The following is a 17,041-nucleotide window of genomic DNA, read 5'->3' as shown; positions in this document are numbered from 1 at the left end:
GCAGGCTCCCGCCTGGGCTCTGGGGGGCCAGTGCTGGGCTCTCCCACCTGGAGCTGTGCTGGGAGAAGGGGCTGGGCAGTGATGCTCACACTGTCCTATCTGATTACCCGCTCTGCTGGCTCCATCCGGTGGGCCTCCAGGTGGCACCGTCAGGTAACAGGCTGGGGCCAGGGCCAGACCCCGAGGTGGGTGGGTGGGCGGGCGGGCGTCTGTGCCTCTGCGGAGCCGCAGCTGGGATTACAGGGCGAGGGGGTTGGTTCTGACAGCCCCGGGGCCCAAGGGTGGTCTCCCAGGCCCTGGAGAGGGGGAGTCCCTGCAGGCCTTGTCCCCAGTGGCTCTGTCATCTCTAGGTACAGGCCGGGACCGGCCCGCAAGGACACCCAGAGGGCTCTCAGCCTCCCTGTTGCAGCCGAGGAAATCGAGGCCCAGAGAAAGGAGGGTCCTCGGGTCACAGGGCCGGGCAGGGAACCTAGGCCTTGCGGCTCCTAGTCCAGCCGCCTGGCCACAGGGGCGGCCCTGCTGCAGCTGCTTGGAAGTCCCTCGGCCTGTTTCCCCACCTGGCAGCGGTCTGTCCTGGTCAGGCAGGCAGGCCTGTAGCGCTAGTACTGTGGTTCTGCTTGTGGCCCAGGGCTCCTGGGAGACTTGGCCATGGCTCAGGAATGTGAGGGGGCTTCCTCAGACAGACGAAGGGGCAGCTGCAGTTGAAAATAGCCGGGCCAGGTGGGGCCCAGCCCGGTGCCCAGGGCCAGGCTCTTAAGGAGCCCGGGGAGCGGACAGACGCCCGCCCTCCTGGGTCGAAGTCCAGGGGCCCTGCAGGCAGATGGCCGCAGTAGGTGGTGCTGCCAGCTACCACCTGCTTGGGGGTGAAGCCGGGGGGTGGGCTCTCAGGAACGCTCCTTGTCTGGGAGGAGCAGGGGCGCTTAGTTTCTTATCTGCTGGGTCAGGGTGGGTGGGATGATGGAGCCCCTGTCCTGGATTCCCCAGCCACGACCCTGAAGCCACTGACCATGGGGTACCCCCGCCCAGGGCAAAGGCTGCTGGGAGGTGGGGTGGCTGAGTGGCGTGGAGGGCTGACTCTGGATGGGCAGGGGCAGCTGGCCTCCAGCCGCCCCCCCCCCCACCAGTGCTGCCTACCGTGCCCTGAGCCTGGTAGGCGTGGATGTGGGTGGGCTGAGGCTGGGCGAGGCATGGCTGCCCTGGGGCTCACGGCCACCACCCTTGAGGCTCTGCCCGTGGGAGGTGAATCCCCACTCCCCACCCAACACAAACCAAACCCCGCCCTCCTGGGGCAGCTGGTGCCCCTGCGGAGGGGGCAGCCGAGGAGTGGGGTCTGTTCTCTGCCCTGAGGAGCGAGGAGGTGGGTGGAGGGGGCAGCTGGCAGGGCTGCTGGGGGGAGCGGGGCTCTGGGAAGAAAGGGGCCTTTCAGAGCTGGCCTGCACCCCTTGTTCTCTCCCTGCCCTGCCCCCTGTCCCCTGCCCCTCCCCCTTCTGGGGAGCCCTGGAGCTCACCGCGTGTGTCACCCATTTGGCCCAGGAGTTTGAGAATGCCGAGGGGGAAGAGTACCCGGCCGACTTCTCGGCACAGGGCTCCCCGGCAGCAGCGGCTCAGAACGGGCCCGACGTGTATGTCCTGCCACTCACCGAGGTCTCCCTGCCTATGGCCAAGCAGCCCGGGCGTTCAGGTGAGTGAGCCCCCAGGTGGGCCCAGGTGGTGAGCGTAGGGTGTGGCTCTGGGGTCAGTGCTCCCGGGGAGGGGAGGCAAGGAGCTGGTGTGTGTCCCCTTTTGCTGGGACCTGGGGCGCTGTGAGCAGGCTTGGGCCAGCTGGGGCTACTGTGCAAAGGGGGTGGGGGTTGCTCCCTCTGGTCCTGGGGTGGGCACCTATGTGCTGGGAGGAGGGACTTCTCTGCGGTCCCTGGGATGCTGGACCCCGTACATGGGTTCCGTGGTGCCCAGGAGCAGGGCCCACCCACTGGGGGGGAGGGGCTCTTTGGGGCTCCTTCTGTGGGTGGAGCCTTTTGCTCAGGACCCTGGGGTGGGGGAAGGAGGGGCCTGGGTCCCCCCAGCGCGTGCAGGTGCAGGTGGGGCCTCTTCCTGTGGCTTCCTTGCCATGTCTCCCACTCGCCCCATCCCGTGGTCCCCCCAGCAGGCTGGCAACCCACATGGCAGATGCAGGGCCCACACTCCAGAGGTTAAAGGTCAGTGGCCAACCTGGGCTTTGAACCCACATCTGCCTGATTCAGCACTGCAAGAACCCCCCAGTTGTGTCTGGAGGCTGGTGGGTGGGGTCCCTGGCCCCAGGCCCCCTCCCTGGCAGCTCCTAGGTCAGGCCTGCGCCTACCCCCAGCTCCTCCAGGCTCACTGAGTAGGGTGTCAGGCCCAGGGGGGGCTCTGTTGGCACCAGGGCCTGTGATGGGTAGGCCTGCCCCGCCTGCGTGTGTTCTGGGCTCTGCTGGTCCTGACCACGGTGCTGCCCACCCCGAAGCCCAGCCCTCGCCATGGGCTGGGGGCCTCCAAGGTGCTGGCCTGGGCCCAGCACCCCCTGCACCATGGCTGTCACTCCCCCCCCCCGCAGGTGTCTCCTAGAGGAGCCCTCACCAGTTAGGCAGGAATTTCAGGTCCCACTCTGTTGAGTGACTCAAAGGTCCACCCCATAAAATCTTGAAGGTGGGGTCTCTGCTATAGGAAGCCCCCCAACCTTCCTGGGTGACCATGGGAGTTTCTGAGCCTGTGCTGACAGTGCTGGACGCTAGGAGCTGTTGCGGAGCAAGGGGTCCCCTCAGGGGACACTGTACCCCTGGCCTGGGCCTGTCACCTGCCCCTGGCAGTGTGTGCCTGGGACCCCAAGGAATCTTTGAGACCCAGTGTCTTCCACCGCTTAAGGGACTGTCCCTGGGGATGCGGGGGGACAGGGATCTAGGAGGGGGCAGTGATTGCATGCTTTTTTCTAGTTTTTAGCCCTGTTCTGTCCTTTATAGGGTGCCCTGCTTCTGGGGAGGGGAGAGATTTGGGTGATGCTGGGAGGGCAGCCCACCTGGAGGTCAAGGATTAAAAACCTGGGCAGCAAGTACTACCCCTCGAAACCGTGGGGGAAGATGGCCCAGCCTTCAGGCTCCCCAGCCTGGCTCTGTAGGTGCTGCCCCTTGGGTGCGGACCCCAGAACCCCGGGACCCGGCCTGCCACGCCTCCTGCAGCTGCCAGGAGACCTTTCCCATTGGCTGGCAGTCAGCACGCTCCACCTCCATCACTGCCCCACTGTCAAGACTGCTGAGCCTGCTTGGGGAGACCCCAGGCTGGACCTCAGGGGGAGGAGCCCCGGGACTCAGGGCCCCAGTGGGACCCCTTACCCCCAATTCTGCTCAGCATCAAGGTCAACATTCCATAGGGTCTCCAGTCCCTGGGAGCAGCCCCTCACCTTGGAGTCTACTGGCTGCCAGGCTCAGCCTGTCCCCTGGGCCCTCCGGGCAGTTGGCGTGGGAGCAGAATTCGGGGAATCCCTTGGGGCACAGGCGGGGTGTGGGTGGGCTCAGCAGCTCTGGCCCTTCCTTTGGGGCCCTCACTGACCCTTCCTGCCTGCTGACCTCACCCAGCCCAGCCTGCAGGAGAATGGGCCCAGTGTGTTCCGTACAGGGCTGTGCCAAGCAGCCCCCAACAAAGGAGCCTTTGGCGTGCCTGGCGCTGGAATGCCAGCCTGCGGCAGGGGTGAGGGGACGGGCCACTCCACTGCCCTCCTCCCCATGGCCTCCGCCCCAGCCACACTGCCTGCCCAGCGTTGCCTGTGCGCTGTTTCCCGGCTCCAGGCCCTGATGTTTCCAGCCTGGCTTGTCCCTGTAGCTTGGGGCACAGCCTTCCCAGACCCACTCAGAAAGATGCATGGATGCGGCTTGCAGATCCACAGCTCCCCTGGGCAGCAGGTGCCCTGCTCCTGATGGCCGCCCCCATCAGGAGGGAGCAGGGGGCTCTGGGTGGCTCCCCAGAACAGGCCATGCAGGCAGCCCCTCTAGGGGCCAGGCGAGAGAAGATGGGGCAATGATGGAGGCTGAGCTGGCCTCTCTGAGCCCCCTGCCCTGTTACAGTGCAGCTGCTCAAGTCCACAGATCTGGGCCGGCACAGCCTCCTGTACCTGGAGGAGATTGGCCACGGCTGGTTTGGGAAGGTGAGTTGCCGTCCCAGGGGTTGGTGGGGATGGGGGAGGGACTGGCAGCGTGGTCCGCTCTTTTGCCTGGCAGGTGGAGAGGGTGGGTTGGCGACCTGCTTCTCCCAGAAACTTCCCCAGCCCTGGGGTCCCCTCTCAAGGCGCAGTCTACTGGGCCCCTCCCTGGGGACCTCAGGGTCCGGCAGCCTCTTCTCTGCAGATCCTGGTGTCATGCTGGGAGATGCCTCTGAGTGGGCAGGGATGGGGAGCAGCGTCTGGCTCCTGGCTTCTCCCTGACCACCAGCCTGGGTGGGACAAGGAGTCCATCTTCCTCACTGCAGACCCCCAGAGCTCTGAGAACAGCCGGGGACCTTAGGGGAGGCAGACACAAAAGACGGAGTATTACAGCCACGAGGGCTCGCTCTCCCAGGAGCGGTCCAGAACCCATTTTGCAGATGAGTACGTTGAGGCACAGAAACAGACTGCTTTGGCTGGAAGAGCAAGGCTGGGGGCAGAGCTTGGGGACGGTGGAGTCCGCCCACCTGGTGACGCCTGCCCCGCAGGTATTCCTCGGGGAGGTGAACTCGGGCATCAGTAGCACCCAGGTGGTGGTGAAGGAGCTGAAGGTGAGCGCCAGCGTGCAGGAGCAGATGCAGTTCCTGGAGGAGGCGCAGCCCTACAGGTGGGTGGCACCTGGGGACAGGCTTAGCCGGAGGAGGGGGTGGGCCACTGGCCGGGAGGTGGGGCTGTGGGCCCTGTAGACAAAGGCAGCTCTGTGCTGCCCTGCTCCTGCCCTGCCCTGAGTGCGAGTCAGGGGGCAGCCTGTTGGCTCCCGCAGGGCCTTGCAGCACAGCAACCTGCTCCAGTGCCTGGCCCAGTGCGCCGAGGTGACGCCCTACCTGCTGGTGATGGAGTTCTGCCCGATGGTGAGTCGCCCGCTCCCTGGCCCTCCAGCCCCTGCCCTACGCTACTGGAAGGTGGGCCTGGCCTTCCTGCTGAGCCGGGGACCCCTCACCCCCACCCTCTGGGCCTCACATGCCCCCCAAAGTGGGGTCCAGGTGGCTCTGCACCACTACCTCCCAGAGGCGGCCTGGGGGAGGAAGGAGGTGGCCCCCGCTCAGAGACAGCGGCCCTCCGGGCTGGGATTCCACTGTACCCTAGGGGAGGGGGGCTCCCCTATCTGCCTGTGCTGCTCCCAGTCACGGAGGTTTTCCTGAGAGGCACCCCGGCCCGCTCGGGGGGCTCACGGCCCTTGCGTCGAGTCCACGGCCTCGCCTGTACTTTGCTCTCAGGCCCCCCGCCACACACACACACACACGGCTGAGCCGCTTGCCGACAGGGAGGCGGCCTCCACAGACGTGGGCCCCCCCACCATCTAGTTTCTGGACTCCTGGCGTAGCCTCCCAGGGCTTCCCCAGGATGCCTGGGCCCTCCCTGGAGCTGAGCGGCGTCAGCAGGTCATCAGCGGGTCAAGGAGTTGCCAGAGGACACTCTGGCCACCGGCTCTGGGTTCCGCCCAGGCTCAGCGTCACTGCTCGTGTGGCCTGTCTGCCACCCACCAGCTGAGAGGTGGCGAGCATCTGGGCCCCAGGGGTCTGTATGCGGGATGTGACCCTGCTGGCCCGCAAGGCTGCCTGGGGCTGGGGCTGTCAGTGTGGGGAAAGTGTCCGCTGCCTGCGGGGTCATCCTACTGAGAGCTGGCCCCTGGGGGGCGGACACGGGCTTCTCTGCGCAGCGGCAGCCCTGTGGCAGCAGCAGGATGCCTGGTCCCCCCGTGGGCCCTGCTGAGGAGGGCGGGGCCGGGTGGTGGGCTTGCACGGGCACCCACTCCCCACCAGCAGGTGACAGTGCTGCCCTTCTCGGCAGGGGGACCTCAAGGGCTACCTGCGGAGCTGTCGGGTGGCAGAGTCCATGGCGCCCGACCCTCTGACCCTGCAGCGCATGGCCTGTGAGGTGGCCTGTGGCGTCCTGCACCTGCATCGCAACAACTACGTGCACAGGTGAGGGCGCAGGTGGCCCACGAGCTCTGCAGGGCCTCCGCACCTGCTCCGGGGGCCGCGTGAGGTGGATCCTCAATTAACCGGGTTAGTCTTTGTTCAGCCTCTAGGGACCACTGTACAAAGGGATCTTGTCAAATAATAACCGGGCAGATGGGAGTTGAACACCTGCTTCTGCAGGAGGGTTAAGCCAGGCGACGTCCACTGTCCAGCTGGCCTGGCTGGGCATGCGGTAGGGCCTGAAGCCCATCCTCTGTCCCCAGGGTGGTCAGCGCCGCCTGGTGGCCCTACGGCGGCCCCTACTCTCCTCTGTCTCTCTCAGGCCCGGAGGGAGGGGTGGCTCTGTCCTGCTTCCCGCCCTGGCCCCTGAATTCGGACAGACGGGCCAGGGCCCAGCGTAGGGGGACATGCCGGAAGAAGTGGCGCTGCTTGGCCCCGCCGGCCCCGGACAGCACTCGGGCCGTCCTCCCCAACAATATCCTGGTGCTGAGTGATGACAAGGCAACTCCAGCATCAGTGATTTTGTTGAAGAGGGCCGCTGCCAGCCTCCCGACCGGCCCGCCGAGCCCACCCAGCCCCAGGCGCCCATCTGTGGCCCCGGCACAGCAGCATTTTGGCCGATGTGTGCTGACCCCGCGTTTGCCCCAGTGCCCTGGGCCCCAGACACCCATGGGGCCACAAGGCAGGCAGGGGAGGAGCCGGCAGCCAAGGCCGGCCGTGGGTGGGAGGCAAAGGCGGGGGTGAGCGGCACTGCTGGGCGGGCACTCCACACCCCCACCCTGCCAGGGGCCGTGTGTGCACAGGGCAGGGGCAGGACCCTGGGGCACTCAGTCGCCTCACTGATGCCTGCCTTCAGGGAGCTGAGGGTGGCAGTGTGGCGGGCGGGAGGAGACTGCGGTGTCCCTGGGCTGGCTCGCCCCCGAGGGACTGCTCAGCAGACTGGTGTCCCAGGAGAAGCAGGGGAGTGGACTGGGGTCAGGGGATGGGGTTCCAGTGAGGCAGACCTCGTCCAAGGAGAGCCCTTGGGCACCTTCTAGCTGGCCCTGGGCCTCGTTTTCCTTGTCTGCCTTCTAACGTGTGTGGCCCCATCCACTCAGACCCTCAAAGTGTCCAGTGCTGGGTGAGGGGCAGGGCGGGCAGCCTCTGAGATGCCCCTTTCCACCCACCCACCGACCGAACCGAGCCCAGGATGCCCTCGGCGACAAGCGGCCCAGTCCCCTCAGTGCCCTGGATGCCCCAGCCCGGCACTGCCAGCTGACCCCACCCTCCCATCCTCCCACCCTCAGTGACCTGGCTCTGAGGAACTGCCTGCTCACAGCCGACCTGACGGTGAAGATCGGCGACTATGGCCTGTCTCACGGCAAATACAGGGTGAGTGGGCCGGCTCGGGCCGGGGCAGGGCCGGCCACACTTGCCCGCGGGGTACCACTGTCCCGTGTGCCGACAGGAGGACTACTTTGTGACGGCTGACCAGCTGTGGGTGCCACTGCGCTGGATCGCGCCTGAGCTGGTGGACGAGGTGCACTGCAACCTGCTGGTGGTGGACCAGACCAAGGCCAGCAATGTGTGGTGAGTGTGGGCCCGGCAGTCGCCATGAGGACTTGGACCCCTGAGAGCCGACGACTTGATGCTCACCTGCGGCTGTCAGCCCTCATGGCTGCCCTGTCCGGTGCCGCGTGAGTGTCCAGTGAGGATGCGGGGCGCTGGGGGGCTGAGTCCCACCCGCCTGCCGGCTCCCTGGTGTTGGAGGGGATGCAGGCTGGCCACGCCAAGCAAGGCCACAGGTGTGAGGACGTGTGTGTTTGTGCAGCCCTGTCGCTCTGTGGGAGGTGGCCACATACACCCCCAGGTGAGATCGTGGGGGTTCTGGGGCCCCCTGTCGCTGCCCGGTGCCACGGCCCACAGCACTTGGGCTGGCAGAGCGGTGGGGTCTGTGGAGGAAGCCCTGCCCCTCCCAGGGCCCGCTGGGCCGATGCCCGAAGACATCAGGGTCAGAGCACTCGGGCAAGTTGATGAGACGTGGGGCCTCGTGGTAGCACCTGTTCCCATTGAGAGGGGACAGTGGGGCTGGGGTCTCCTGTGACTGCAGCCTGGAGGCTTGGGGCTGGGCACAGAGCGGGTGCTGGGACCCAGGACTACAGCCTCTAGAGGCTTGGCTGTGGTGGTCCCCTGTCCCCGGCCTTGACTAGCCTCTGCTTCCCCCTCCTGCTTCCTCCCAGCCTCCCAGGCCTGTCTGGCCCCCCTCTGCTCCTGATAAACCCTCAGGGCCTGGATCCAGGGCCCAGTCCCCCTTCCTGAGCTCTCCAGGGGTCTCCCCTGAGCCATTAACTGTACCCGTCACGGACACTCCATTCCCCCACTCGCCTCTCCCTCTGGCTGACCTTCCCCTGCCTGCCCACCAGCCCACACTGACTGGGGTCCCTCCCCTAGACGGCTTTGGCCAGGGCCACTGTGACGTCTCTGTCGCCAAATCTGCTGTCCCTCATGCCCCCAGTTTCGTGGGACAGCCTGGGGTCCCCGGGAGCTGGGTGAAGCTGCCGCCCACTGGAAAGATCCCAGCTGCCTTCTCACAGCCCCGCGTGCACTGGCTGCCTGGCCTGCTGGCTGGGGTGTCCCTAGACTCATCCCTCTCTCTGCCTCACACCCTAGCACACTCCCTCCCTCTGGCCTCCACAGGTGCCTGGCAGGACTGGGAGCTTCTCCAGGGCATCTCCTGCACCTGGCAGTGTCTGCGCTTCAGCCCGGCACGGGAGTGAACGAGTGAACAAATGGACTGGGTTTGTGGGAGGCCAGTCTGGCGTTTATTTGTCCAAGCACCTGGGCGTGGGCTCGGACCCGGCCAGGGGGCACACGCTGCCCATTTACTGAAGGAAGGCGCCGTCTTCTGGCTGCTGGTGTGATGACAGGAGCTGCCCTTGGCACCCAAGTCTTCGAGACCCTTTGGAGCCGTGCGTTGGCCAGCCGTGCCTGCCCTCTGATGGCTGTCACCCCCACAGGTCCCTGGGCGTGACCATCTGGGAGCTCTTCGAGCTGGGAGCGCAGCCCTATCCGCACCACTCCGACCGGCAGGTGCTGGCCTATGCGGTCCGGGAGCAGCAGCTCAAGCTGCCCAAGCCCCAGCTGCAGCTGACCCTCTCTGACCGCTGGTGAGGACCCTGTGAGGCCAGGCGGGGCTGGGGGTGTCCCCAGCAGGAAGGACAACACAAAGGGGGGTGCTTCGAGTCCCCAGAGCGTAAGTGGCTCCCCCCGGCCAGCAGTGACCTCTGGGCCCCACCCTGTGCCTACACTGGAATGGCCGCTTTATCCAAAACACAAACTTGCCTGCAGCCCTGGCAGGGATGAGCTGAGGGAACAGTGCCCTAGTCCACTGCTGTCTCCCACACCACCGCGCCCACTTCAGGAGATGCCCGTAACTGCCCTCGGGATTCTGAGTGTGAGAAGGGGCGGAAGTCAGACCCTCATGCTGAGGGTGGACTGGCTCACTCCCTGGGGGTTGGGGTCCTGGCCAGGCACTACCACCCGTGGGGGGGCAGGGACTGAGCCCTAGGGCATCCCTTCCCGCAGGTATGAGGTGATGCAGTTCTGCTGGCTTCAGCCTGAGCAGCGGCCGACGGCCGAGGAGGTGCACCTGCTGCTGTCCTACCTGTGTGCCAAGGGTGCCACCGAGGCAGAGGAGGAGTTTGAGCGGCGCTGGCGCTCACTGCGGCCTGTGGGGGGCAGCGTGGGCCCCGGGCTGGGGGCGGCAGGCATGGCACTGGGGGGCATGGGCGAGCTTGCGGCCACCTCATCCTTCCCACTGCTGGAGCAGTTTGCTGGCGACAGCTTCCACACGGATGGTGATGACGTGCTGACGGTGACTGAGACGAGCCGTGGCCTCAACTTCGAGTACAAGTGGGAAGCCGGCCGCGGCTCCGATGCCTTCCCGCCACCTGAGGGCGCACTGAGCCCGGGCCGAGACGCGCGTCTGCAGGAGCTCTGCGTCCCTGACGGTGCTCCCCCAGGCGTGGTGCCGGTGCTCAGTGCTCACAGCCCCTCGGTGGGCAGCGAGTACTTCATCCGCCTGGAAGACCCCGCGCCTGCCGCAGGCCACGACCCCGACTGTGCCGGCTGTGCCCCCAGCACCCTCGCTGCCACCCTGCGCCCCGACGGCAGTGACCATGATGACGACTCTGACGGCAGCACGGCCGCCTCGCTGGTCATGGAGCCACTGCTGGGCCACGCGCCGCCCGCTGATGGCCCCTGGGGCCACTGCGACTACCACCTATGCAGGAGCCATGCCCGTGACCTGCCTTGCACCTCACGCTCACCCCCCCCGGAGACCCCGATGCTGGCGGAGCCCAGAGCAGAGGATATTGACTGGGGCGTTGGGGTATTCTGCCCGCCCTTCTTTGAGGACCCGCTGGGCACATCCCCCTCCGCGAGCTCCAGGGCCCAACCATCCCCAGGTGGGGAAGAGCTGGGAGAGGCTGGGATGCCCAGGACTGCCCAGCACAGACACTGGAGCTCCAATGTATCTGCAAACAACAACAGCAGCAACCGAGCACCAGAATTCTGGGTCCCGGGCCTCTCAGGTTACACGGACTGCTGCCCTGGTGTGAAGCAGGCCCTACAGACCGTCCCTGAGCTGGGCCATCCTCTGATCCCAGAGGACCTCAGAGAGCCTCTCCTTGGGCCAAAGGGGGCCTCCTCTGGTAAGGAGATGGGCCGCTGCCTTGGCCTCCCCCATCTGTATCCTGCTGAGGGCCTGATACCTGCCCCGTGCCTGGTCACATCCCCGTGGACAGAGGCAGCCAGAAGTGGTGGTGACAGCCCCCAGGCAGAGCCCAGGCTTGCAGAGGAGGCCGAGGGCTCTGCTGGACTCCAGCTGCCCCTTCCCTCCATCCCATCCCCATCCCAAGAGGGAGCCCTGCTTCCTGCCGAGGAGGCCAGCACCCCGCCCACCCTGCCTGCTTCACCCACGCCCACTGGCAGCCCACAGCCTGCCACTGAGCCAGTCCAGGCCCTGGACAGCGACAGTGGCAGCAGCTCCCCTGAGCTGGAGGCACCAGGCAGTGAAGACGAAGACACGACTGAGGCCACTTCTGGTGTCTTCACTGACTTGTCCAGCGACGGCCCGCAGGCTGAGAAACCAGATGTGACACCAGCCTTCCGCTCCCTACAGAAGCAGGTGGGGACCCCCGACTCCTTGGACTCCCTGGACATCCCATCCTCAGCCAGTGATGGCGGCTCTGAGGTCTTCAGCCCATTAGCTGTTGGCCCCCCTGGCGGGCAGCCCCGAGCCCTGGACAGCGGCTATGACACAGAGAACTATGAGTCCCCTGAGTTTGTACTCAAGGAGGCCCATGAGCCCTGTGAGCCTGAGGCCTTGGAGGAGCTGGCCTCAGAGGGTGAGAGCCCCGGGCCAGAGACTCGTCTCTCCGCCTCCCTGGGTGGCCTCAGCGAGAAGAATCCTTACCGCGACTCTGCCTACTTCTCAGACCTGGACACGGAGCCAGAGCCCCCCTTGGGCCCCAAGGAGAAGCAAGGAGGTGTCCCAGTCCCCGGGCCAGAGCCCGATCTGGAGAGCCTGAAGAGCCCCAGGCTGCCGTCTGCACTGCCCTCCCCTGAGTTGGGGATGCTTGGGGAGGCACAGGGCTCTGGCCCCAGGGAGGTGCCGCCACTGCCACTGCTTGAGGACTCTTCCCCAGAGCCAAGCGCCTGCCCCAGGGGCCCCAGGCTGGAGCCTCCCTGGCCCCAAGACCCAGCCCAGGTGCCACCCATGCCCAGCCCCGGGCACTCTAAGATTTTCCTGCTGACTCCGGTCCGGCCCAGCTCAGAAGGCCACCGCCCCGAGCTCCAGGAGACCCTGGGACTGCTGTCAGGGTCGGGCCTGCAGGAACGGACAGGGGGTCCAGGTGCCCCCAGAACCCCACTCTGCCTGGCCCTGCCGGCAGTCCCCGCGGCTCCAGAGGGGCGGCCGGAGGAGGAAGAGGACGACAGCGAAGACAGTGACGAGTCGGACGAGGAGCTCCGCTGCTACAGCATCCAGGAGCCGAGCGAGGAGAGCGAGGAGGAGGCGCCGCCTGTGCCAGTGGTGGTGGCGGAGAGCCAGAGTGCGCGCAACCTGCGCAGCCTGCTTAAGATGCCCAGCCTCCTGTCTGAGGCCTTCTGCGAGGACCTGGAGCGCAAGAAGAAAGCCGTGTCCTTCTTCGACGACGTCACCGTCTACCTCTTCGACCAGGTGGGCAGCCGCCCTGGGTGGGCTCTGCGTGGCGGAGTGGGGGTCTGCGGCGGGACGGGAAGCCATGGGAGACTCGTGCTGTTCTGATCCTCCAGGAAAGCCCCACCCGGGAGCTCGGGGAGCCCTTCCCTGGCGCCAAGGAGTCGTCCCCCACGTTCCCGGTGGGCAGCCCGGGCTCCCCCAGCACCCCCGGCCGGCCTCGGCGGGCTGACCGCTCCCCCGACGGCCCCGCGGCCGAAGAGGGTGAGCTGGAGGCGGGGTGACGCGGCGGCGAGGGTGGGGCAACGGGGGTGGGTGGGGCAACGGGGGTGGGTGGGGCAACGGGGGTGGGTGGGGCCCTCATGGAGGCGGGGCAACATGGCGGGGTGGGGGTGGGCCTGTGACTTAGCTGGTGGGCGGGGCCTGGACGTGACTTTTTGCTCCGGGCGGTGTCTCCCCCATCCGGTCCACAACTGACGGCGGGCATCTCGCAGGCGGAGGGTTCGAGTGGGACGATGGCCTCCCGCCGACGCCGGCCCAGGAGCCTGCCCCGTGCGTCCCCGCTGCGCCCGCCAAGCCCAGCCCCTTCTCTCGCTTCACTGTCTCACCAGCGCCTGCGTCCCGCTTCTCCATCACACACGTCACCGACTCGGACTCCGGGTCCGTGGGAGGTGAGGCTGCGGTGGGGCTGGCGGGAGGGGATACTGAGTCAGGACAGTGGTGAGGGCGGCTGGGAAGGGCACCTGCTGGGCGCGAGGCCCTACGCTCGTTATTTCGTGTTTTCTGGACAAGCTCAGTTTTCAGACGGGGGAACTGAGGCTCAGAGAGGCCAGGTCACGCCAGGCCTCTTTGTTGTGGCCACCTTGGCACGTTTCCTCACCGCCCTGAGGAGATGCAGTGCCCCAGACAAAGCTGGCTCAGCACTCTCGGGATGTAGGTTGGATGTCCACTCCCTGCCCCACCCCCACCCCCACCCCCCGCACCGCCCCGCTCTTTTCTCCCTCCTCCGAAGGCACCAGGCTGGACACTGAGTGCCCCCCACCCTGCTCTCTGACCTGCAGCAGCCTCTCCTGCCAGAACCTTCCCAGCCCCTGCTGGTCTGCCTCATCCACCAGCCCCCCATCTCAGATCTAATGGCTTGTCCAGAGATGGTGGTGGTGGCTCAGGTGCCCACGTGGGGCCCTACTCAGGGGCCTTAGCTCACTCTTCCCTCCAAGCTCTACTCCTGTCAACCTCAGACCAGGTGGGCTCATACCTGCCCAGTTGCCACCACCCCATTCTACTAGGCTTCCCTGAAAGCTCACCTCCACTAAGATGCCCCTACTTATCTTGTCCCCCTGGCAGACCCAGCCCCTCCCTTGCGGCCCTTGGCATGTGGCTGCAGCCTCTAGGGAAGGATGTGCTGGTCTGTTTGTGTCACACAGTGTGCCCTTAATGGATATCTGAACAAGCAAGCAGGTCACCAGGAGGCGAGTGTGTGACCCTGGCCAGCCCAGTCCTGCTCGGGTCTCAGTTTTCCCACCTGTAAAAAGAGGACTCAGAAGGCTGACGTTGAGCTTTGTTGGGCCCGATCCCTGGTGATGTGGCGGGAAGGATAATCGTCTGGCTCCTACCTAGATAGGCAGGCAGGCAGGCAGGCAGGCCTGCTGCAGCCCCAGCTGCTCAGTGGCCCGTAAGCCAGGGATTGAGGCCAGGTGAAAGCCCTGGGCGAGGGGACTCTGGCTGTCCTTGGAGGGGAGGGTGCTCTCAGGAGTCCCTGTGGCCCCAGTGTCTCCCTAAACATGTTTGCCAGGTCCTACAGCAGGTGCTGGGGGCAGCTGTAAAGAGGCCTGAGCCCCAGGCAGCCCCTGCTTGGATCCCCTGCCGGTTCTCTCCCCGGCAGCAGCGAGGATGGTGACCGAGAGTGGTGGGGACTTTCATCTTGGCAGTGGTCAGCAGCAGCTTCCAAGCGCTTCGGTGCCCCGTGCAGCACCCTGGAGGAGCAGGGCAGGCGCTGGACATAAGAGCATCTGTGCACACCAGCCCTGTGCTGCCCTGGGGGCAGGATTTGTCCTGGACACTTGGGTTTGCTGCTAGGCCCTAGGGATGCCCTACAGCCGCCCCTCACCCTGAAGCTGCCCCCTCCCCCCCGGCCCCCTGCTGTCAAGACTGCTTGGCCTCTGAGGCCAGGGGCCCTCGCACGCCCTGCCTACAGGTTCCTGTGGTGTATTACAGGCTGCTGTGTCCTCACCCCAGGTGAGAGGGCAGGTACAGGCCTGCTAGGACGGCCTCTCCCTGCCCCCTTTGCCCCTTCCTTCTGCCGGTTCAGGGTTTGCTCAGTGCAAGAAGAGGACACCGGGCTCGTGTGTCCTCGCTCCAAGTCTGTGGCTGTTTCCCCTTCACTGAATCAGTTAGACCGTAAGCTCTCCCTTCCCACAGGGTATGGGCCAGCTCCTGCCTGGGTCCCACTGGAGCCCTGCAAGGGGACTGAGGTGGGCAGCCCGAAAGATGGGGGGCTTTCAGGTCGCAGTCCTGCTGCTTCAGCCCCTGTCTAGAGGTGTCTGTGGCTCCCCTCTGCAAGGTAGGGCCCAGCCCGGCCCAGCTGCCAAAGGAAAGTGGCGGCTGCCCCCCACGGTCAGTGTCAGGGGGTTCCTACTGCAGGGATGGAGACAGTGGGAAGGGGTGGAGCTGGGAGGGAGGGTGGGGCAGGGCAGCACAGGGGGTATTTTTGTAACGCTGTTGTCAGAACAGATGGAAGAGGGATGCTTTTAAGTTATTGTTGCCAAAGAGACATAAAATTTATTGTTGCTTTTGGGGTGGGGGTGTGGGTGGGGACTTGTTTTGAATTTGTTTTTTGTTTATTTGAGGCTTATGATGCTGGTACAATGATCGTCTTGTTCCTTTCTTGTCTGTTTTTTAAGAGAAATCAAAACTAAGGAAAAAAGCCTTCATGCTAAGCGTGTTTTCTTTTGGAGTCTGCAGATAAAGCCTTGGGCAGGAGGGGGCATGGGCTGTGCTGGGGTGGGGTCCCTATAGTCCCTTCTGACCACTGGGGGATGCAGGAGGGAGACCACCCCTTCCTCTAGCTGTCCTTGGCACACCTTGGTGGAGGGACACAGTGGCCTTGGGCCCCTAGGGTGCCCAGGTTGGGGTGTCTTCCCAGAACAGGGCCAGCGGACTGACGCCTGCAGCCCTCACTTCCTGCCTGGAAGCTGGCCCTACCTAGGTAAGGGTGAGAGGGAACCTCTCCGGGAAGCTCTTCCTCCTGCCTCTCCAGGGGTGGCCCCTGTCCCTCAGCACGGGGAGGCCGGGTGAGGGGGCGGTGAGCTGGGAGCAAGGTGGGTTGTGAGGAGGTGGGGCTTCTGTGCCCCTCCACCGCAAACATCTGCCCTGGGACCCTGCCTCGCCTCACCTGGCCTGCCTCCAGCTTCTGCAAGGTGAGAGCCTCTGGGGCCCCACCCCCTGTGCTTCGTGTTCTGGGCTGTGCGCAGAGCCCCTCCTGGGAGGGTCTGGGAGGAGCAAGCGAACGCTGCCCGGAACTGAACGTCTCCTGAGGTAAGGACTGCTGTCACCAACGTGGTTATTAGCACGGCTGTATTTCAGCCTTAAATGTCAAACAGCATGGATCCGATAGCTTCTAAAATCTTATATTTCAGCTGAAATATGGAGACAGCCAGAGCATTGAGGGGGCCCACCCAGGAATCCTGGGGTAGGCCCCCTCAATGGCACACAGCCTGGGGAGCCAGGCCACAGCACCGACCACCCTGGGGACAGGGAGGAGAGCTGGGGGCCCTGCAGCCAGTTCTGGATGGGAGTTAGTTAGGGTGTGGGCAGGGAGAAACTGGGACAGAGAGGCCCACAAAACTGCCAGTGGCAGGGGGGAGACCCAGCAAAGCCCCAATCAGGGGTCTGCCAGGAAGTTGTGCTCATACTAAATCCAAGGAAGGGAGGCCGGCCCTCGCTCTCCCCTTCCCCTCCCCTCCCTCCCCTTGCCCCTGCATTGCTACCGCAGGCACGTACTACAGGTGGGCGGCCTCATTACTGACCAGACAGGGGCTCCCCTTACAGCTACAAGCTGATGCGATGGCCCTCCCTGCACCTTGGGGGCTCCCTGGCCCACACGACAGATGGGCCTGATTCAAAAGGTTGGCCGCCCAGCCCAGGCAGCAGGTCCCTGCTCCCCTCACTCTCCTTGGCCACGGCCATGCCACCTCCTGACCCTGTAGGAACAGCCGGGGTCCAGCCCAGGCCAGATTGAGGTGGGGGCAGAAGGGCTTGGAAGGAGACAATTCTCTAAATGGGGAGCAAGCAGATTGTAACAAAACAGGTTACAGGTCAGGGTGTGGGAGGAGGAGCCCCACAGGCAGTGGGTGCAGATGTGGCCGTCAGCTGAGGAGTGGGGCAGACCTGTCATTGGTCACCGTCGGCTTCAGCTGGACGCTGGCGAAGGGATTCCTGAGAAGAGGAGAGAAGAGTGGTTTGAGTGGTTTTCGGGAGGGGTGCTGAGTGCCGCCCTGTGGCTACAGACGGCACCCACCTGGACCCCGATGGCCCAGCCTCTGAGCTCAGGGCCCGGGGGTGGCAGAGGCCACGGGGGAGAGCCAGAAAGGGGCGCTGTCCGCAAGGCCAGCTAAGCCCCAGCGCGCCACCCTCTGCTCACCCCCCCCCAGGTGCCCCACCTCAAACCGTCAACCCTCCCACAGGCAGGGTGGGTGGGCATGGGGGGGCCCCGCC

The 17,041-nt window shown here is 65.5% G+C and overlaps 2 protein-coding genes across 3 annotated transcripts in view; one reads left to right on the top strand and one right to left on the bottom strand.

Moving 5' to 3' along the window:
• The window catches only part of AATK (apoptosis associated tyrosine kinase), a gene marked incomplete at its 5' end in the record, with an annotated part of 37,682 nt that extends 23,499 nt beyond the window's left edge, over positions 1-14,183 (top strand). The window contains 12 exons of the mRNA XM_082680024.1: positions 1,534-1,681; positions 4,074-4,153; positions 4,696-4,814; positions 4,971-5,058; positions 5,999-6,132; positions 7,416-7,500; positions 7,577-7,698; positions 9,126-9,275; positions 9,694-12,349; positions 12,445-12,592; positions 12,823-12,999; positions 14,121-14,183. Coding sequence (XP_082536150.1) covers positions 1,534-1,681; positions 4,074-4,153; positions 4,696-4,814; positions 4,971-5,058; positions 5,999-6,132; positions 7,416-7,500; positions 7,577-7,698; positions 9,126-9,275; positions 9,694-12,349; positions 12,445-12,592; positions 12,823-12,999; positions 14,121-14,161 — 3,948 coding nt within the window. The 3' untranslated portion in view covers positions 14,162-14,183. The remainder of the gene's footprint in view (positions 1-1,533; positions 1,682-4,073; positions 4,154-4,695; positions 4,815-4,970; positions 5,059-5,998; positions 6,133-7,415; positions 7,501-7,576; positions 7,699-9,125; positions 9,276-9,693; positions 12,350-12,444; positions 12,593-12,822; positions 13,000-14,120) is intronic.
• A 934-nt stretch (positions 14,184-15,117) lies between these two features.
• BAIAP2 (BAR/IMD domain containing adaptor protein 2) overlaps positions 15,118-17,041 on the bottom strand; it is a 70,246-nt gene continuing 68,322 nt past the window's right edge. For both annotated transcript variants that reach the window (XM_082680027.1, XM_082680025.1), the window contains one exon: positions 15,118-16,762. Coding sequence is in view for 1 of the 2 variants with exons in the window: in XM_082680025.1 (XP_082536151.1) it covers positions 16,693-16,762 (70 nt within the window). In the remaining variant the exon portion in view is untranslated. The remainder of the gene's footprint in view (positions 16,763-17,041) is intronic.

The sequence above is a fragment of the Grampus griseus genome (genome assembly GCF_964374135.1).
Source record: "Grampus griseus genome assembly, chromosome: 20".
NCBI lineage: Eukaryota > Metazoa > Chordata > Mammalia > Artiodactyla > Delphinidae > Grampus > Grampus griseus.
The sequence above is the reverse complement of the archived record's forward strand: the minus strand, read 5'-3'. Positions and strand labels throughout refer to the sequence as shown.